General features: G+C 46.5%; 1 protein-coding gene across 1 annotated transcript in view; it reads left to right on the top strand.

Moving 5' to 3' along the window:
- LOC131482355 (leucine-rich repeat-containing protein 37A-like) overlaps window positions 1-21899 on the top strand; it is a 39549-nt gene that overhangs the window by 11681 nt on the left and 5969 nt on the right. The window contains exons 2-6 of the mRNA XM_058675811.1: window positions 11087-11158; window positions 12029-12100; window positions 14987-15067; window positions 16191-16262; window positions 16854-16928. Of these exons, the coding sequence (XP_058531794.1) occupies window positions 11087-11158; window positions 12029-12100; window positions 14987-15067; window positions 16191-16262; window positions 16854-16928 (372 nt within the window). The remainder of the gene's footprint in view (window positions 1-11086; window positions 11159-12028; window positions 12101-14986; window positions 15068-16190; window positions 16263-16853; window positions 16929-21899) is intronic.

Genomic DNA, 21899 nt, shown 5'->3' with positions numbered 1-21899 from the left:
ATTGGGCCGTCCTCAACTGCTTTCCCAGGCCACAAGTAGGGAGCTGGATGGGAAGTGGAGCTGCCGGGATTAGAACCGGCGCCCATATGGGATCCCGGGGCTTTCAAGGTGAGGACTTTAGCCGCTAGACCACGCCGCCGGGCCCTATTGAATAGTGTTTTAATTAATTTTCAATTCTTACTCTCTGCCTCAATATTGGCCAAAATGGGTTATTTGCAAGCTGGGCAGAAATCCATAACCTTTTATGTGTATATAGTGAGTTTTCTACCATGTTCCTAGGAAAATTATGCTCATAAACTAAATGTAAAGAAAGGTTCAAATTTCATTCAAAAAAAGATTTATTTTTATTGGAAAGATAGGTATATAGAGAAAGATCTTAGATTAAAAAAAATGGATGAACGAGATTAAAAAAAAAAATCTTCTATCCTCTGGTTCAACTCCCTAAGTGGCCACAACGGCCAGAGCTGAGCTGAGCTGAGCTGATCTGAGCTGATTTGAAGCTGGGAGCTTCTTCCAGATCTGCCGTTCAGGTGCAGGGTCCCAAGGCTTCAGCCGTCCTCGACTGCTTTCCCAGGCCACAGGCAGGGAGCTGGATGGGAAGTCGAACAGCTGGGAATACTAGCTGGCATCCATATTGAATCCCGGTGTATGCAAGATGAGGATTTAGCCACTAAGCTATTGCGCAGGGCCCAGAAACTTCTCAGTTCTATAAAGTCAAAGGGCTCAATATGCAATAAACAGAAGCAGAAAACTTACCAAGTTAGTGATGCATCTGTGCGTTAGTCCCTAAATAGCTACAAGAGCCAGGCTGGACCAGGCCAGATCCAGGAGTGAGGATGTTCTTCCCAGTTTCTCATGTGGACTGCACCAGCCCAGGTCCTTGGGCAGTCTCTCGCTGCTTTCTTATGCCATTAGCAGGAAGCTGGATTGGAGTAGTCAGAGCAGGAACCAGGCCCATTTGGAAATTCTGCATCACAGGAGAGGCTTAACTTGCTACACCACAGTGCAGGCCTCAGTCTTGGTAATTGTGATTCCCATCAATTAAGGCTTGTGCCAACTTACTAGTTTTTTTTTTTTTTTAAGATTTTTATTATTTTTATTACAAAGTCAGATATACAGAGAGGAGGAGAGACAGAGAGGAAGATCTTCCATCCGATGATTCACTCCCCAAGTGAGCTGCAACGGGCCAGTGCTGCGCTGATCCGAAGCCAGGAAACCAGGAACCTCTTCCAGGTCTCCCACGCGGGTACAGGGTCCTAAAGCATTGGACCGTCCTCAACTGCTTTCCCAGGCCACAAGCAGGGAGCTGGATGGGAAGTGGAGCTGCTGGGATTAGAACCAGCGCCCATATGGGATCCCGGGGCGTTCAAGGCGAAGACTTTAGCCACTAAGCCACGCCGCCGGGCCCAACTTACTAGTTTTTTTAAAAGAAGATTTATTTTTATTTGAGAGAGAACTGCCGGCCGCTTGCGGTGAGTGAGTGGGGCCTGGGGTCGCAGGGTGTGGGGAGCGCCGGGCCCCGGGGTGCTCGCCGGAGTGCGGGCAGTGCGTTCCCTGCCCGGACGCTCTGGGCGCTGGGTGCTGTGGCGGGCCCTCAGAACCGAGGCTCCTCACGTTTGCTCCTGCCCTGGCGCTGCCCCGGGTGGTCCTTCCTTCTAGCTGACAACTTGGGGTCCACCTGTCCCCAGCCTGGGACCAACGCACCCCACACCCCTCCATTTCGAGCCCTTCTGCCGAGGGGCTTCACGGTGACCGAGGGGCCGGAGCTCCGGGTTTCGCGTGCCACTGCCCTTCGGCTGCACTGCTCGGCCTCAGTTTCCCCTTTGGCTTCTTGGAATCTCGGGTGGCAACGAATTACGTAAAATGATTCGTGCTCCCCTGGCACGAAGGGGACCAGAATCTGGCCTGCAGCCTTAGGAATGCCCACTGCAGGGCTGAGGGGCATCCTGGAGCAGGTGTCCGGCCTCACTCCCCGTCCTCCCCCTCCCTGGACCAGGGACGAAATGGTCACTCAGGCTCCTGGCTGGGCAGCCGAGATTTCCCTTAGCTTCACTGGGGGAGCAATGGGGTAAGAGGTCGAGGTTCCTTCGGCCTCAGAGGGGGGAGGGGCACCCTCTGGGGAACTTGACCTCGACTTTAGCTGTTCCTCCACTGACGTTTGCGGTGTTTAGGGGCCTTCACTTACTCCGGAAAGAATGAAATCTGTAATGGAGGACAGAGGTGGTGGTAGGAAAGAACCTTGGGAAATAAAACTGAGAACCCTGAGTGCCTGTGTAGGCCCCCCACCACCTTGAGGGGAGGGGGTCCTGGGACACACCTCTGCAGCCATCCAGTGTCCTCAGGCCTTGAGTGTGCTGGTGACATCCCTGGGGGGTGGCTGGGTTAGAATAAAGCAACAACAACAACAAAAATTTTTATTTGAAAGGGAGATTTACAGAGGAGAGAGATCTTCACTTTCTAAGTGGTCACAACCATCAGAGCTGGACTGGTTCGAAGCTAGGAGCTTATTCTGTGTGGCCTACGTGGGCAGGAGCCCAAAGACTTGGGCCATCTTCAGCTGCTTTCCCCAAGTGCATTAGCAGGGAGCTTGGACGCAAACTGGCACTCGTGGGATTCTTACATCACAGGTGGAGGCTTAACTTAGTATGCCATGGCAGCAGCCTGTATCTGTTTGATTTATCTGTGTAATTATGAATAAGAATTTTTGTACTGAAATGATAAAGTAGTACAAACTAAATTTAATTTAATTTTTAAACCATTCTTTTGGGCCCAGCATGGTAGCCTAGCAGCTAAAGTCCTCGCCTTGAACGCCTCGGGATCCCATAGGGGCGCTGGTTCTAGTCCCGGCATCTCCACTTCCCATCCAGCTCCCTGCTTGTGGCCTAGGAAAGCAGTTGAGGACGGCCCAATGCTTTAGGACCCTGTACCCGCGTGGGAGACCTGGAAGAGGTTCCTGGTTTCCTGGCTTCGGATCAGCGCAGCACTGGCCCGTTGCAGCTCACTTGGGGAGTGAATCATTGGATGGAAGATCTTCCTCTCTGTCTCTCCTCCTCTCTGTATATCTGACTTTGTAATAAAAATAAATAAATCTTAAAAAAAATAGATTTGGTTGATGAAAAGAGCTCTACTACCTCCTGTGAACTATCGCTTGTAACTGTATTCAAGAAACTAATGTCATTTGGTAATGTGTATTTTAAGGAAACATTATGGTGTAGGGGCACTAGGACTTGGATTGTCTTTTGCTGCTTCCCTAGCTTGTTAACAGGGAGCTGAATGAGAAGTGGGCTCCCAGTTGGGCTCTCATATACTATGTGTGTTGTAGCTTAGCTCAGCCCACCCCACCACACTAACCAGTCCATACGTGTGCTGACAAGTGCTGCTGCCTTGTCTATCCCCGTCTACCCTTAGCCCTGACTATCATGTACACCAGTGGAAGCTGCAGCCAAGCAGGGGAGTGCCCAGTTTCCCTGCAAGGCCTAGTTCCCATCCCAGATCTTGCTGCTTCCAGGGAGTATCATAGTCCAGTCTGATACTACTTGCACTTAGCCTGTCCCTTTCCCAAACCCAGTTATGCAGGCTGGCAATTCTTGCAGTTGCCCAAGGTCTGTTGCAGCCCAGACTGCCCTCAGTTCCAGCTTTCAGGCTCACTAGTTGGAACAGTGGCCAGCAGGGAAGCCCCTGAAGCACCCCCAACAGGCTTTTCCTGTCCCCAGGTCTTGAGTGTGCCGGTGGCCGGTCTTGCATGGCCTGCCTCAAATAGGCATTTGCCAGCAGGTACTACAGCCTGGTTCTGCCCAGACTGCCCCAGTCCCAGCTCATGCTGGAGGGTGCTGCTTCCTGGCCTGCGCCCTGTCCTGACTTACTAACCTGCCTGGGCTGGAATGCCTCCAGCCTTGGTTCTCAGGCTGACCAGCAGGGGCTGCATCTTTTAACAGTGAGGTTCCCTAAGTTCCCCTGTGAGAACACTCCCAGTCCTGCACACACATTGTTGCGGAACTCAGCCTGACTTAGCCCACTTTCAGTCCCGACCTTCACTGGCAGGTACTATTACCTTGCCAGATCAACCTGCACCTATTCCATCTCTTCACTGGTGGGGTACCACTGCCCAGCCCTGCCTAGCCCACCCTTAGACCCAGCTCTGATGTGGATCAGTGGGTGCTTGGACCCAGTTTAGCCTATCCCACATCCGTTGCCTCTCACGAACAGCAGGTGCTGGAGCCTAGCCAAGACTCACACATTTCAAGACCCAAGCCACACACTTGTAGACAGACATTGTAGCCATGTTCAGCCCAATGCACCCACATTCCCGGCTCTTGGGTTTACCAGTTGGGATGGTGTGTGTGTGGGGGGGTGTTTCTCCTCATTTCCTGACCAGGCTAGTTCGCAGCGACAGTTCCTGCGTGTGCTTGTGGTTGCAGTGATATAACCCAGGCCTGGCCTGACACGGCCCACAGCCTATCCCGACTACTGTGTATACTACTGTGCTACAGTTTGGACCATCCTTGCCTGGTCTGGCCCACAACCACCCAAACTCTTGTGCTCACGAGTGGGAGCTACAGCCCAGTAGTTGGGGAGTCCCCCAGGCTCCCCCACCAGGTCCCTGGGAAAGTACTGGAAAGTAGTGGAAGATGGCCCAAGTGCTTGCACAATTGCACCCTTGTTGGAAACCTGGGTAAAAGTCACTGACCATTGCAGCCATTTGGACAGGGAAGCAACAGATGGAAGATATTCTTTCTCTTCCTCTCTCACACATATCAAAAAAAAATCTTTAAAGTGGCATTATAAAAGTTATCACATAATCACCATAGATTGATGAGATCGTTTAAGCTGTCTCTGGTGAGAGGAAGAGCATCTCTTAGATTTCAACTTAAGGGGAGGCAGAGTTCTGGCTACCAGATTCAGACTAGCCATTCTGAATACCCCAAGAAGACAGGTCTTGTGACTTCCTTGGGAAGCTTTGCCTCCCTTCCCCCACTACAATGGTCTGCTAGTGTCCTGGGGCCACCTGGGCTTGTGATCCACAGCCTGCCTTGCCATGGGAATAGAGGGGCTATAGTGGGAACAGTTGTCTTTCCTTCAGGAGAAGGACAGCAGTGACTGTGAGAAAAAGGCGCCCAAGTTCAGAGCAGCAGAGGCCAACAAAGGCTGTGTAATGATGATGTCATAAGTAAAGGGCGGGGCAGAAGGCAAGGTTACTAAGGAACAGGTGCCAAGGGACTGCCATATTGCTTTGCACCCTTTAACAAGGTGGATTGCGTTTCCCTTGGTAGTTCGATTTACTATTTCCAAAAAACTCAAAACCCCCGCCCGTCCCCCGCCAACATGAGCCTATGGCTCTATTTTGTGTTGGCATTGGTGCAGGCAACTCCTCCTCAGGAGTGGGACCAGGACTTGGTCCAGCTGACTCCTCAGGCCTGGTCTACCCAATCCATGGGTCGACCAGATGAGTTGCTCAGTGCGCTGACACCCCAAACAGACCCCAGTGTCTTTGACGACCTGGGCTCTATGCAGGATGACAAAGTCATCTCTTCTGGTGCCTTCCCCAAGGAGTGGGAGGAGCACCCAGGTGAGCTCCTGGAGCCCTTTGATGGGGCAGAACTGTCTGAACTGCAGCCAGAGGACGTACCTCAAAGCCTCGAGACTCTTGAGGAGGGCCAGCCAACGATACTTCTGAAAGAAGGCCTAGCCCAGGTTCCACAGCCAGGCGGTGAAGCTTACAGTACTCTGGGCCAGCTGCAGGCCCCAGTTCAGCCTGCGGAGATCTTGGAAGGGGAATCCCCTCGCTCAATCCCACAAGAGGCTCCAGTTCAGACTCCTGGCCCAACTGTGCGTACAGAGCCTCTTCGAGGTAAGCAAGAGGAGTCTGCTCAGTATGCTGAGCCTTCAGTGGAGGAGGAACCTTCTCTAGGCCAGCAGGTGGCCCCAATTCTTCCAGCTCCAGGCCCAGCTGTGGGAACAGAATCTTTTGTAGGCCACCAGGTGACCCCAGCTCAGACTCCACGTCCTTATGTGGAGGTCACATCTCCTCCCACCCAGCTGGAGCAGCCAACTCAGGATGCTGATCCTTCAGTGGAGGCAGAACCTTCTCCAGGCCAGCAGGAACAGTCTGCTCAGCCATCCGAGTTCTTTGCACCTATTGAATCATCCAAAACCCAGCGTGAAGAAGACGCAGTTCAACCTCCAGAGCACCAGCAAGAACACACAGACTTGCCCAATATGGCTGCTAAACCTGCACATTTGGAGAATTTGGAAGAGGTTGAGTCTATGCCTTCACCAGAAGTACCTCAGGAAGAGGGACCCTCATCTGAGGAAATCAGATTGTCTCCAGCCCAGCAGGAAGCCCCAGCTCTGCTGCCAGAGACCTCAACGACACTTTTACCACTTGACCTGACAGTCCTGTCAAGAGGTCACCATCTTACATTGCCCACAACTATGGAGAGACCCGCCCATCTTGAGGTCACCTTCACTTCACCTTCAGAGGTTGAACCTTACCCAGCCTTACCTTCTGCAGCTGAGCCAGAGGGCGTGGATGAGACTGCAGCTTCCCCCAAGGAGACAGAGCCGTTTCCAACAGGACAGGAATCTCCAGCTGAACCCCTGGAGACCCTTCACGTCACCCTCCCGTCTCCACCATGGCTGGAAGTCTCAACTCAGCATCCAGAAGTGACTGTGGGCTCCAAAACCCAACCCCGAGTATATCACCCGGCTCCACCTCCTACTATGGAGGATGTCCTTTTTTCTGAGCCCCTAACCCAAATGCCAGAGTCACCTCAAGAAGTTATACCTCCATTGCAGGTACATGAGGAGGTAACAGTCCCCAATCCAGCTCAGGAACAGGCTCCCTATCTCCTGTCACCCAGGATCACATTTCAGCCTTTGAAAGTAGAGCTGACCATAACTCCAGGACCCAGTGTAGAGGCTGAACATTCCACAGCCCTGAAGACCACAACCCCTCCGGACTCTGAGAGAGACATTTCACGTCCAGACCAGGTCCAGACTCACCATGCAGTCCTGCCCGAAGTCACAGTTGCACACTGGGACCTGGGAGATACCCCAACTCCAGAACTCAATACAGAGGTTGACCAGGCTCCAACCACTCAGGAGACCCCTATGCAGCTTACAGAGCCATCTACAGAGGTGGGAGCTCAACTTCAAGTGTTGCAAGAGGTGGCCATTCCAACGCCACCTCAACCTCCAGTGCCACCCAGTGTCACAGATCAGACCTTGAACCTACCACCTACCAATGGTCCAGAACCCACTGCAGAGGATGAGCATGCAACCGCCCTGAAAGAGCCTACAGGAACGAGTCCAGACACAATTCTGACTCAGGATGTAAACCTGAGTTCTGCCCCGAGGACTGCCACAACACCGCCCCAACGTGTCCCTGAGGCGACACTTCCACAGGCAGACCTGGTTCAGGTTCAGCAGCCAAACCTGACTGGAATCACAATTCAAGCTTTTGCTATTCAGCTGGCTTTTCAGTCCAGAATTGCGGAGGTTGAATCGTCTCCAGCCCTGCAGGAGACCTCAGCTGAGCCTCCATTGGAGGTTGTAGCTGAAACTCAGCATATAGTGCCAGTCAGTGTCACAGTTCAAGCTGTGAAGACAGCACTTTTCAGGATCGCAGAACCCACCACACTGGCTCAACAGTCTACAGCCCTGGAGACTACACTAGCTGCTCGTCCAAGGCATTCTGAGGTGCCACCTACATACACAGACCGGAGCCAGACTCAGCAAGTCACAGGCAAGCCTCTCAATTTGTCTGCAGAGGTCAAGCCTACAACTATTCTGGTTACTCTAACTAAGCCACCAGAGCCAGCTGTTGAGACTGTAACTGTAGGAACATCGCCCCGGGTCACGGGTCAGCCTTCAGAGGTGGAGCCTATCAAAGCTCCAGTCCTTGCTCCAGAGGTTGACCCTTCTAAAATCCTGAAGACTACAGCTCCACCTCTAGGGCAGTTTCAGACTGCACATCCTGCTGAATATGATACGGACCTCTGCAAGCTGTGTACCTGCAAAGATAAGACACTGTCATGTACCAATCTCAGCCCGTGGCAGAAGCTCCACCAAGTGCCTGTGCCAGGATCCTTCGGTGCCCGCAATGACACCAGCTTCACCATCTTGTAAGAACTACCCTTCCTCAGACTTCTCTAGATCTTGTCTGTCATGGTAGCCTTTTATTGCTCAATACCTTGCTGGGCCTTCCTCCTGACTCAACCTGTTTTTCCTGACTTCCTGTTGTGACATTTTTCTTGTCAACTTTCCTTCTCCTTCTCTCTCTCTCTCTTTTTTTTAAAGATTTATTTATTTTTATTGGAAGGTCAGATATACAGAGAGGAGGAGAGACAGAGAGGAAGATCTTCCGTCCGATGGTTCACTCCCCAAGTGAGTTCACTCCCCAAGTGAGCCGGTGCTGCGCCGATCCGAAGCTGGGAACCTGGAACCTCTTCTAGGTCTCCCACACAGGTACAGGGTCCCAAGGCTTTGGGCCGTCCTCGACTGCTTTCCCCGGCCACAAGCAGGGTGCTGGATGGGAAGTGGAGCTGCCGGGACTAGAACCGGCGCCCATATGGGATCCTGGCATGTTCAAGGCGAGGACTTTAGCCGCTAGGCCATGTTGCCGGGCCCTCCTTCTCCTTCTCTTTAAAAAAAAAAAATATTAGATTTACTGGAAAGGCAGAGTTACAGCAAGAAGAAAAAGTGATCTTTCTTCTGCTGCTTTACTCCTCATGTTGCCACAATGGCTGGGGCTGGGCCGGGCCAAAGGTAAGGAGCAAGAGCTTCTTCTGGGTCTCCTGTGTGGGGTCAGAGGCCCAAGCACTTGAGCCATTTCCCACTATTCCCAGGCACATTAGCAGGGAGCTGGACAGGAAGTGGAGAAGCTGGTAATCAAACCAGTATCCATATGTCTGGGCTGCCAGCATCCTGATGGCCCAGCCTGTTACACTTGACTGTTGGAATCAGCAAGAGTTAGTAGACAGTCTGGCTGCAAAGAACTGACTTACAAAGCAGTCAAAGATATTAAATGAACAACCTTGAATATCAGCTACAGGGGTTTCAAAGTTATACTGCGAGCTGCAGAGAACCCTGAAAGTTTTCAAGCAAGAGAGAGGTGATCAAAACAGAAAGATTATTTTTTTTTACGTTTTTAAAGAAATTGATCATTGTCTTAATTTTTTTCTATGCATTTACTTGAAAGGCAGAGAGACAGATTCAGAGAGAGTTTCCATCTGCTAGTTCATTCTCTAAATGCCTGAACAGCAGGCACTGTGTTGGTCAAAGTGGGCTAAGAACCCAATCCAGGTCTGCCATGAGGGTGGCAGGAGGACAACTATTTGAGCCAGCTCCACCACCTTCTGGGTGTGTGTGGGCAGAAAGCTGAAGTCAGTAACGGGAGCTGGGTAGCGAGCCCAGGCACTCTGACGTGAGATGTGTTTTAGTAACCAGGCCAAATGCCTGTTCCAGAAATATGATTTTAGACACTGTATGGAGAATCATCTAGAGAGGAAAGCTTACTTCAAGGACATTTAAAAAAAAAAGACCTCTGGTAAAATCAAGGAATAAAATGAGAATGGGACTAAGTCACCAGTTATGATAGGAATGAAAAGAAAGTCCCTGAGATGACAAAGGACGGACAGACCTAGAGACTGATCATAGGCTGGTGGTGGATGTTGCACAGAAGAAAAAAATATGACTGCAAGATTTGTCCTGGTGAGAATGAATGGCCTCACAGGTGCAGACAGCAATCAGAAAGGAGAGGCAATCTTAGGGAGGTGTGTTCAGGTTTTTTTTTTTTTTTTTTTAAGATTTACTTTTATTACAAAGTCAGATACACAGAGAGGAAGAGAAACAAAGATTTTCAGTCTAATGATTCACTCCCCAAGTGACTGCAAATGCTGGTGCTGCGCCGATCCGATGGCGGGAACCGGAAACCTCTTCTGGGTCCCACATGCGGGTGCAGGGTCCTAAGGCTTTGGGCCATCCCCAATTGCTTTCTCAGGCCACAAGCAGGGAGCTGGATGGGAAGTGGAGCTGCCAGGATTAGAACCTGCACCCATATGGGATCCTGGTGCGTTCAAAGCGAGGACTTTAGCTGCTAGGCCACGCCGCCGGGCCCTAGGTGTGTTCAGTTTTAATACTTCATGTTGATGAACATAGAGCAAACAAAGCCTTCTGGTTAAGTGAAATGTCCACCAGGCAGAAGAACACAGAGGTACAACCGTGTACATAAGCCATGCAGGTGCACTGTTGATGATGGAGTGCAGACAGACGCACAGGTAAAGACTCCAAGTTACTCAGACTTGAAACTCACAGTATTTCAGACTGCTTTGGAACGTGCATCATTCATGGGTACATTCTCACTTTGCCAAAGGGTCATGGAACATAGAGAAAAATATCAATCTGCACCCCTACACCCTTTATCATCCTATCCTCTCTATTATCCATAATTCACTCCCGTTCCCATCGCGATATGTGTCCCTCCTTCCAGTTTCTCTCCTTTGCACTTTTCCCCTGAGGGAGGTGATGTTTTGCTCCTGGCTCAGTCATTTGTGTTTTCCATCCCTCACCATGGGTATTGCCAGTGACCCATTCATGTCAACACATTAGTCCATCTGATTTTTCATTGTCCATGTCCATTCACATAGGTAGAATAATTTCAGTAGAAGGTACTTGGCCAAAGTTAAAATTACTGTATGTTGGAGTTTCTTTATTCTTACTTACTGATAAAGATAAATTGGTCCCTTGTTCTCAGTTGAATTATTTTCTTACTGATTTGCAAAAGGAGTCAGTTTAGACACCTAGGGAATTTTGGAGACAGTATGTGCCTCAAATGCAACTGATTGGCATTATCTGTCAACGAGATTGCACCAACAGGAAGTTAAGCTTCTGAAGTGACACCGCAACGTTTGTGCCAGGGCCCCATGTTCTTTCGTAATTGTGCCTGCCCCAGGTGAAGCTCTAGAAACTAGAAAACTGGTAGTAATATCCATATTCGATATCCCCATGAAGTTGCTATGATTGTTTTTCCTTGTTCTGTTCATTGTGTTCCTATCTATTCAAGGATATGAACTGTGCTTCTTTACAGAAATCTACAAGGAAACGCTATATCCTACATTGACAAAAATGTGTGGAAAGCATATCGCTGGGTTGAGACTCTGTGAGTATATTCTCTCTAAATATGGATACAAAAAAATGCAACTGCATCTCAAACTCTTTGGTCCAGTATTTAGAGGTCAGAATGTCTCAGAAAAGGTATTTACCCCTTCGTGTTAACAAATCAACCTCTACTAAAACACAGTATTTGCAATGAGACCACTGAAGTTTATTTTTCATCTTGCAAGTAATACATGATTGTATTTTTTTTTATTTTAAGATTTCTTTGCTTTTGTTGGACAGATTATTCTTACAAAGAGGAGAGACAGAAAGATCTTGTATCTGTTGGCTCACTTCCGAAGTGGCCTCAACAGGCAGAGCTCAGCCAAGGTGAAACCAGGAGCCAAGAGCCTCTCTGGCTCTCTCTTATGGGTTCAGGGTCCTAAGGCTTTAGGCCATCTTCTACTGCTCTTCCAGGCCCTAAGGTAGGGAGCTGGATGGAAAGTGGAGCACTGGATGGAAAGTACATGCACTGGTGCCCACATTGGATCCCAGCTCTTGCAAGGTGAGGATTTAGCCATTGAGCTTTCATGCTGGGCTCCATGATTATGTTCTTAAGAGACTAAAAACTGATACAGTAAAAATCTTGTTGTAGTGTAACATTCCATCCCTGAGGTAAACTTCTGTGACTGTGATATACATCGCTCCAGACCTTCTCTGATGTTTTTCTGTACAGAATTTAGATATAGGAAAACTAGTGTGATATGTGGGCTTTTGAAAAAAAAAAAAAAGATGTATTTGTTTTACTTGAAATTCAGAGTTACAGAGAAAGGGAGAAAGATCTAACCTGCATTTAGTGGCACCCTATTGAGGTTTCCTCCACATCAGAGTTATTCCTGAATAAAAATTGTTGTTATTCTTCATTTTGATCCAGGATTCTCAGCGAAAATTATTTGACTGAATTACATAAGGATTCATTTGAAGGCCTGCTATCCCTGAAGCACTTGTAAGTTAGTTAAGCACATTTATTTCTGAGATTTTAGTTGTTTTCTATAAAATGAGTAAGGTGTTTAAATAATCTCTAGTTTCCTCTAGTATGAAAATAACAATTCTGTAAGTATGTATAGGGTCTCATGCATTGAATCCATACTATTTATTTTGTATTCTTCAAGCATATTAGCTGGGCTTTTAGAGAGGGTTGGTCAGGGGGAGGAGTGCCAAGGATTTGGCCATCTTCCACTGCCTTTCCAGGCATATAGCAGGAATGTAGATGGGAAGTGGAGCAGTGAACTCAAACCAGGGCCCATATGGGATGTTGGCACGGCAGGGCTGTTTTACCTACTATACCACAATGGGCTCTAAATGCCATTCATCTTTATTAGGCCAATTATTGATACTCTGTAGGAAATAGATTCTTCTTTCCAATGTATACAGCTGAAGGACAGTGGATAGAAACAGCCTTATCTGACACTAACAATAATCCTTTGAATGACCAAGCTCTCTAGGCCTGAAGGGGACAATTGCTTCCATCTTTACTTCTGGACTCCCAAACCTTATAGACCTGAGCTGGAGAAAAACAGAAGAGATAATAACTGTCCAGCACAATAGGCCCTTCCTTGCTTTTAGTAGGAAGTCCTTTGCAAGCTAGTTATTCTCTGTCAGCATCTATATTGTCATTGCTTTTTAAAATGCCATCAGTGTTTAAAGCTAAAACAGAATGCTAAGCACTTTGTCTAGTTTGAGGCTCTAAAATGTGTAAGGCAGGCTTCCTACCCTCCTGGGAGCTGCAAGGTCGCAGGGGAAACAAGCACAGAAATCAAGCATGATCCAACAAAGGTCATGACAACACACTGCAGAGGGTCGTGGAGTAATGCAACCACAGTCCTTAAAAACTAGTGATTCAGAAAAAAATTTAAAAGAAAAAAAAAACTAGTAACTTGTTCCTCTTTCCATTCAGTCACTCCTTAGCTATTCCTTTATTTCCTAAGTATCTGAGTTTGCTTTGTTTCCACGAGCCAGGTGGAAACATGGTGAGCAGTGCACATGAGCAAGGCCAAGTCCATGCTTTCAAGGTGTTTATGCTTTGAAGGAACTGGAGAGGCAAGGGTAGCAATGTGAACAAGAAAAGGGCACAGACATGATGTGTAAATTGTTTCTGGATCAGGGGCTGTAGCTAGGGTGATATTGGTTAAACAGGGCATCATTGGAAGGACACTGTGTAGAGCCACTGGGCATCATTGGAAGGACACATGGGCAATACCCTCAGATTGCAGAAGGAAAGTGAGAGAAAGGCAAAACACAGGAGAGTGTCTGAGGAACGCCAAGAGTACCTGTGGAATCCACGGAAGAAAACCATAAGGAGTGTTGGGCCACAGCCTCCAGGGCTTTGACTGTCATGGAAAAAGTCACCAGCCAGGAGAGCCACATGTTCCTGGCAGCACTCTACAGCAAAACTGAGCCTGCATCAACATCATCCAGGGGTTTGCAGGGCTAGGTTCTGTCTCTACCACCCCCAGCCCTGCTGAGTTCCTGACTGAGGTCTAGATCCGGGCTGAGAATTTGCATCTTCAGTGCCTAGGTGAAGCCAGTGTTTGAGAATCACTTCTGGAGAGTTCCAGAAGAGAGACTAGAGATGGAGACAGCCACAGTGGGCAGGTGGCAGCCATGTGGGTGAGGAGTGAGGCAAGCTGGGATCCATGTAACTATGGTCACAAGTGAGTGTTTTCCAACAAGAATCCATCTCCATGGTGTTTTCTGTTCTGCCACTGTGCAACTGAAACAAATCTGCTTTAATGCAATGTCAAGACAACGTGAAATCAGAAAAGAATTCCTACTAATGATAATATAATTCTGAATTAATTCAAAATGATGAGTTCCTCTGAGGAGTAACTTCCTTTCAAATGATTTGAAAGGTTCTCTGATTTATTCTGGAACTGAATTAGTTCCAAAAAGAGAACCACACCAGGAAGGTATAAAAGTAGAATATTCATCTGAATATTAGAAGTTACAGATAGAGATGCAAATTTGATCTCATTATCTTGAATTTGATGAGACTACCCAAAGGTCATCTGATCATATCTCTTGCTGCCAGGAAATTTTCCCTTCAGGGTCTTATCAAGGGCTATAGACTCTGAAGGTGAGACTGTTAGGAGAGGTTAAGTTTGATTAGGAGCTCTGGAATGCTCAAACAGATGTCCAAAGGTGTAGTTTAGACAAAAACTGAATATTCAACATTAAGAAATGCAAATTCTGTTCCTTCCTACTCACTAGAGATCTAATAGACATTTTCTTTTTTCTTTTCCTAGGGATTTATCCTGTAATAAAATACAGTTTATTGAAAGACGTACATTTGAATCACTTCCCTTTTTGAAGTCTGTGTAAGTTATAATGTCATCTTTGGAATTAGAGTAAGTCTTAATTGTAACCCCCCTTGTTAGTCACTCATATTTTGCAACATCATTATAATTCTACTTGTAGGAAATTCGCTAGAATTATGTAGCAATTCTTTCTGGTCTCCAGAGATATTTTGGGCCAAGGTCAGAGTGCTGCGAAACCACCTGCCATGAGTTGTTCTAGAACAACTGCCATGTACAGAACAGACCTCCACAAGGAAGAATCACTCAGCCCAAAACGTCTAAATGCTCAAGTTGTGAAACTTGTTCTAAAGAGAGGAGATGAAGATCACTGAGCACAAGTATTTGTTGCGTGTGGTTTGGTGCACCTCATGCTCCACAGGTGCAAATGGGAACGTGTTGAGTCAGAAGCCAGAGTCTTCCAACTGGGAAGTCTTTAGTGTGTGGAGGAGATGTTTCACCTGTACAAATTAGGATCACTGCTGAATGATGAATGTTCTAAAAGAGTAACTTTCTTCTTAATTTGTGTCTTTTTACAGAAATCTTGGCTGCAATTTACTCACAGAAGTGAGTTTGGGCACATTTCAGGCATGGCATGGAATGCATTTTTTGCACGTGGTGTAAGTGAAATACAAGATAAACAAATATTAAAGAGCTGTGTATATGTAAAATCCATACAGTTATCGTTAGCTGAGTGTAAGTCATGTACAAACTCTGCAAAGTATGGCTTAAGTTTCACTCTTTTTTTTTAAAATGAGGACACCAAGGTGCATTGAGGTGTGTGACAGCTGACATGCTCTGCTTTTCCTCGTGCTGATCTTGGCCTTGGGCAAGAGAGCACATCAAGCAAATACTACTCCAGTTAGCACTGCTACCAGAGTCCCCACAGTGCTGCTCTGATTCCCAAATGCTCCTTGAGATTCCACCCCGAATCTAACTGGGATTGCCGCTCAGTGTGGGGAGCCGAGGTGCTGGTGCTTTCTCAGGATCATTTTCTTCTAAGTGATAAAGCAGAAAGAACAACTGAAAATTCAACACAGTCACCCAGCTCATGCTGTATTTTGACAGGTATTTATCTGTGAAGTTATGGACCATCTGTGGGCAAGGGAACTTTTGAAGTAAGCCAAGGTGGTGTTTATGTTAAGCTGTGGTGTGAACAGTAATAGGAAAGCATTGCTCTAGCCTGATTTTGTTTGCATCCTGGGCACACTTGAATGAAATGTTGCAGTTTTATTCCCTCCCAGTTTAACAATTCTGTGATAGTCCACGGCCTGGGGAATTGAGATTCGAGATGGAGATTTTCTTCCAAGCCTGACCTTGGACAAGATAGCCACCTGTCCTGTGCTTCATGATTTCACAGTTCCATTTGCGCTCGAGGGAGGGGCTTAAGATATGCTGGGAGTGAGTGGACCAGCCGTTGTTGCAGATCAGGCTGTATGGCCTCCTCCCTCCCTCCATTCATGTGGTGCAGGGTCCCAAGCCTTGGCCATCCTTCACTGCCCTCTCAGGCCACAAGCATGGAGCCGGATGGGAAGCAGGGCTGCCAGGATTAGAACCAGTGTCTGTATGGGGGGATCCCAGCATGATCAAACCAAGGACTTCAGTTACCAGGCTACTGGGCAGGCCCATAAAATTTTTTTTTTAATTTACAAATTCTCATATATATGTATATGTATACAAGCTTTTGCACATGTTTGTACATAGAGAAGAGGTGTATAATTTTAATCTCATTGCATTTTTCAGAAATCTTGATCAGAATCCATTGACAACTATTGAAGATTCCTATCTTTTTAATTTGCCAGCATTAAAATATCTGTAAGTATGAAAAATAAACCTCATGAATCATGGAGTGATTTATACTCCTTGTTTTTTACTTTGATCAAAATTTATTTTGCATTGAGGCTAAAAAGTTGCAATTTTAAGTTGAACTGGGCTCCTGGATTAAGCTGTACAATGTGTAAAACAGCCCCAGCAGAGAGACAGTGTGGAAGAGCATATTCGGATACATGTCGAAATACAAAGCAGATGAAAAGATATTAAGTAGCCAAGGAGTGAAATAGGCAAATGAAAAGGAAGATAATGGTAAAAAAAAAACAACAACGGTGCAGGTTTTGTCCTTCAGTGCCAAGGTCACTGACTTGACAGTGCAGAGTAACTTAAATTTCTTCAATGAGAATTTCTTGGAAGGATCTGCCTTGACAAACTCTCAAGCTGCCTTGTTTTACAGAGTAGCCAAAAATTAATGCAACCACATGCTCTTAAAATACTCTGTACTTTTAAAAAAATCTGAGTTTTTCGTTTCATTTCAATTTTATTTTATTAGATTTTGTTCCTTGAAATCATCTTTTTAAGGACAGAACTTTTTCTTGGGGTTCACATCATGAATGTTTGGGCTTTCTCCCTCAGAGACCTCGGAAGAACGCAGGTGTCCATCAGCACAGTTGAGAACATCCTCATGAAGACTCTCGAACTGGAAAAACTGTAAGTTACTCTCTTAGGGTTATGTTTTTGTCATTTTGAAGATTTAATTGCTTTCTTACATCAGACTTATTCAGGAATAATTTGCACATCATAAAACTTTTAAGTATGCAGTGTGATAAATTTCATCATATGTGTCATTATAAAATCACCACTAAATTCCTACTATAGATTGCTTCTGACATGCCAAAAAGGGCCCTCTGAACCCTTTGCAGTCAACCCTTTCCAACCCAAACACCTGTTGCTTTTGCCTTTTCAACATTACTGAGTTTTTTTTTTAATGTTAGCAAGATTTATTTTTATTTAATAGCAGATATATAGAGAGGGAGAGACAAAAATCTATTCAATGGTTCACTCCTGAAGTGTCTACAATGATCAGAACTGAGCCAATCTGAAGACAAGAGCCAGGAGCTTCTTCTGAGTCTCCCATGTGGGTGCAGGATCCCAAGATTTGGGGCCATCCTCTGTTGTCTTCCCAGGCTGTAAACAGGGAGATGGATGGAAAGTGGAGCAGCCAGGACATGAAGTGGCACCCATAGAGAAATTGTTGCTTGAAGGAGGTGAATTAGGCAATTGAGCCATTGTGATAGGCCCTGGTCAGTGGTAGGCTTTAGCATTGGACTTGTTTAACTGGGCACAATCTTTGTGAGATTACGCTGTTACCCTGGTGTTGGCTGCAGCAGCAGTGCTGTGGCTGAGTAATGTCCCAGTTGTGTGGATAGGCCAGTTTGTTTTAGTCACTCATCAGTTTGCATATCTGGACTTTCTCAATTTTTGTAATGATGAATAAAGCTGTTAAGAGCACTCCTAGGCAGACCTTTGTCTAAACATGTTTTCCCTTCTTAGGGGATAAACACAAGGCTAGGATCACTGCAGCAACTACTAACTGCATTTTTTCCTCCTTAAGAAACTGTTCAACAGTTTCCTAAAATGACAGTGCTGTTTGCATTGTCACCAGCAGGGTATGGAAGTCATGATTGCTCCACTTCTGGTTGCAATCTGTGTGTTTCCATTTCAATTTATTTTGTAGTGAGTGGGCAGTGTGGCACAGCGGTTAGAGACTGCTGTTCTCTCCCTGAAACTACCTGCAGGAAGCCTTGACTCATAAGACAATCAGTTTGGCTATCTTTCGCTGCAAGATTTTGTTGTGAGAAAATTCAAACCTACATGGGGCCCAGGATTGTGGCACAGCAGCTTAGGAGTGCTGGTTTGAATCTTGGCTTCTCTGCTTCTAACCCAGTTTTCTATTAATGTGATTGGGAAGGCAACAGAAGAAGACCAAAGTGCCAGGGGTAGGAGATTAGATGGAGCTTTTGGCTCCTGGCTTCAGCCTGGCCCAGCCCCATCCAAGGATGGAAGATTAACTCTCTTCCTCTCTCTCTCTTGTGGTATGTGTGTGTGTGTCTCCAACACTCTACTTTTCAAGTAAATATTTTTACCATTGTATTTTTTTTTTAATTATAAATAATCGGTCTCTTATGGATGTCTGATTAGTGAATTACATCACAAGATCTTATTACACAATTGCTTCTCCACCTTATTACACAAGGTACAGGTAAGTATGAAGTGACATAGAGTAAGATTGACATATAATATCCCTAGATTTGACATCATATTATATTAGAGCAAATATATGATACCTGACATTTTAAGGTTGACTCATTTCCCTTAGCATAATGGTCTCTAGTTTGGCCCATTTGTCCACAAAATATTGTATTTCTTTTTTTTAATACCCGAGTAGTATTGCATAGTGTAGATGAACCACAGTTTTTTTTATCCAGTCCACTGTTAGTGGGCATTTCGGTTGTTTCCATGTTCTTGCAATAGTAGATTGCGCTGCAGTGAACATTGGTGTGTGTGTTGCTTTCTCATGTAACAAGTCTTTTGTATATATTCCTAGTAGTAGTGGTATTGCTGGGTCATATGGTAGGTGGATTTTTAATTGCCTAAGTGTTCTCCATACTGACTTCCACAGTGGCTGCACCAGCCTGCATTCCTACCAGCAGTGGAAGTAGGGTTGCTTTTTCTGCGCAACCTTGCCAGCAGGTGGTGTTGGTAGTTTTCTGCATGTGGGCAATTCTTTCTGGTGTTAAGTGGTGTTGTTTTTAATTTGAATTTCCCCTATTGTCAGAGAGCTTGAGCATTTTTTCATGTGTCTGTTAGCCATTTGAATTTGTTCCTTTGTAAAGGTGTCTGTCCATTTCCCCTGCCCATTTCTTGACTGGTGTGTTTGTATTATTGTTCTGGAGTCCTTTGTATATTCAGGAAAGTAGCCCTTTGTCTCCTGTGTAACGTGCAAAGATCTTCTCCCATTCTGTTGGTTGCCTTTTTACTTTGTTGATTGTTTCCTTTGCTGTGCAGAAGCTTCTTAGCTTAATGTAGGTCCCATTTGTTTATTTTGGTCTTGGCTTCCTTTGCTTTGGATGATTTTTCTAGGAAGTCAGTGCATATACCTATATCTTGCAGAGTATTTCCAACTTTTTCTTCCAAAAGTTTGATGGTTTCTGGGTGTAGATTTAGATTTTATCCATTTAGAGTTGATCTTTGTGTGTGGAGAAAGGTGTGGGTCTTGCAGACTATTACCAGTCGTGCCAACAGCATCTGTTGAAGAGCCCTTCCTTTCCCCAGATTGTTTTCTGTTTTCTTGTTGAAGATTAGATAGTTGTGCATATGTGGCTTCCCTTCTGGATGTCCTGTTCTCCATTGATCTACCTCTCTGTTTCTGTACCAGTACCAGGCTGTTTTGATAACTGCCGCCCTATAGTATGTCCAAAGATCTGGGATTGTGATCCCTCCCACTAGGCTCTTATTCTTCAGGATGGTTCTGGCTATTTATGGTTTTTTGTGTTTCCAAATGAGCCTTTGTATCATCTTTTCCAGCTCTGTGAAGAAATTTCTTGGTATTTTGACTGGAATCATGTTGAATACATATTTTCCATTTGGAAGTGTGGACATTTTGATGATGTTGACTCTGCCCATCCAGGAACATGGTATTTTTCTCCACTTTTTTGAAGTCTTCTATTTCTTCTCTTGACGTTTTTTAGTTTTCCTCATGGAGATCTTCCACATCCTTTGTTAAGTTTATTCCCAGGTATTTCATTTTCTTCTCTGTTGTGTATCTCATTTTGGTTACCTTCTATGTCTGAAATTCTTTCCTCTGCAGCATTGATTCTATTGTCAAGCTTGCTACCATATTTTTCAGTTCCGAAATTTCATTTTGGACGTGTTTAATTTCTGTGATAATGTTACTTTTGAATTCTTTGAGCTCTTCCCAACACTTCTCACTGTCTATGAAGAGTTTTTTTCTTTCTTTTTTTTTTTTTAAGATTTATTTTTATTACAAAGTCAGATCTACAGAGAGGAGGAGAGACAGAGAGGAAGATCTTCCATCCGATGATTCACTCCCCAAGTGAGCCACAACGGGCCGGTGCTGCACCGATCCGATGCCGGGAACCAGGAACCTCTTCCGGGTCACCCACGCGGGTGCAGGGTCCCAAGGCATTGGGCCGTCCTCGACTGCTTTCCCAGGCCACAAGCAGGGAGCTAGATGGGAAGTGGAGCTGCCGGGATTAGAACAGGCGCCCATATGTGATACTGGCACCCATATGTGATCCCGGCGCGTTCAAGACGAGGACTTTAGCCACTAGGCCACGCTGCCGGGCCCTATGACGAGTTTCATGCTCATTTTTTTAATATTCCTTATCAATGTCTTCTTGTTACAACTCTGAGGCAGGTTATTTTTTGGTCATTTTTGAGGGGAGTACTGGCTCTTTCATCTGAATAGTTTTTCTGGTATTTCTTCCCATTGCTTTGTGCCTTCTTGTCATTTTGAGATTTTAGCTCTGATGTGCTTTGGGGGTTTCTGGGAGCACTGTATCTGTCAGCTGCCCTGTGGGTTGTGAGGCGTCTCCGACAGCCAGGTAACTAGGATGTTTGTCAGCTGCTGCCACCTTGTGGGCGACCGGTGCTTTCACTCTCCTCATCATTTGTGTGGAGCTTTGCAACCAAAAGCCTGCCAATTCCAGTTCTGTGTGCAAGCCCCCTGCTGCCCAGCGCCTTCACAGCCTCTGCCCGCTGTGCAGTTGCCAAGAGTGGAAATGACCCAGCCTCTGCTCCACAGTGTACAGTCAGTGGCTGGGATCTCCGCACTCTGGGGTGCATCACGCCTTCCCTCACCTCCAATGGGCAAGTGACGGCAGGGGGTTATGTGGCTTTGGTTTGCCCTGGAATTTGTACCTCCACCGCTGGGTTCTTCTGCGGTCTGCTGGGTGTTGGTATGGCACTAACCTACTCTCAAGCACTTTTGGAGTCTGCTGTTATGCTGCTGGGTCACTGAGAGAAACCTCTAACCCTGGGGGCTCCTGCATCTCCATTTTGGGGGATTCTGGCATCCCTCTGGGTGGCCCAAGTCTGAGAAACCTTGCCAACTGTGTCTCCGACCCTCACCCTTCACTTCCCAACTACCCTTTCCCCAAAGGCGTTCACTCCTCTGGGAGAGGCTGCTCATATCTGTGCCTATAGTTTCCTCATTGGGCCATTTTTTTTAATCCCACCAGTGTCCTGATCTGAGAGTCCTTCTGACTCCCTCTGTCTCTTATGGGCAGGCCAAGGCTCCTGCTGGTGTCTTCCCTGCGTCAATTCATGACTCACCAGGTTTTTACTGAGTCCCTGCCTGTCCCGGATGGTGTCCTGGTATCCGTCTCCACAAGCTCAGGCTGCAGGTTGCCGTCCTGAGAGTTCTTCCAGGTTCTTTCTTGCCTGTGTGAAAGTTGCCTCAGTTTCACCAACTTCACGGAGCTTCGGACATCTTTTCCTGCAATTCTGCGCTTCCTGCCTCTCTTCTGCTTAATTCTGTCCCTGTCTCTCCACACACTCAGCAGCACCCTCAAGTAAATATTTTTACAAATTCAAACTTACGGACAGAATATAATGGTTGTCCATATACCTGTCCCGTAGATTTGGAGTAGCCTGTCT

This window comes from Ochotona princeps, chromosome 17 (assembly GCF_030435755.1).
Source record: "Ochotona princeps isolate mOchPri1 chromosome 17, mOchPri1.hap1, whole genome shotgun sequence".
Lineage (NCBI taxonomy): Eukaryota > Metazoa > Chordata > Mammalia > Lagomorpha > Ochotonidae > Ochotona > Ochotona princeps.
Note: the sequence above shows the minus strand (reverse complement) of the source record. Positions and strands in the feature narration are given on the sequence as shown.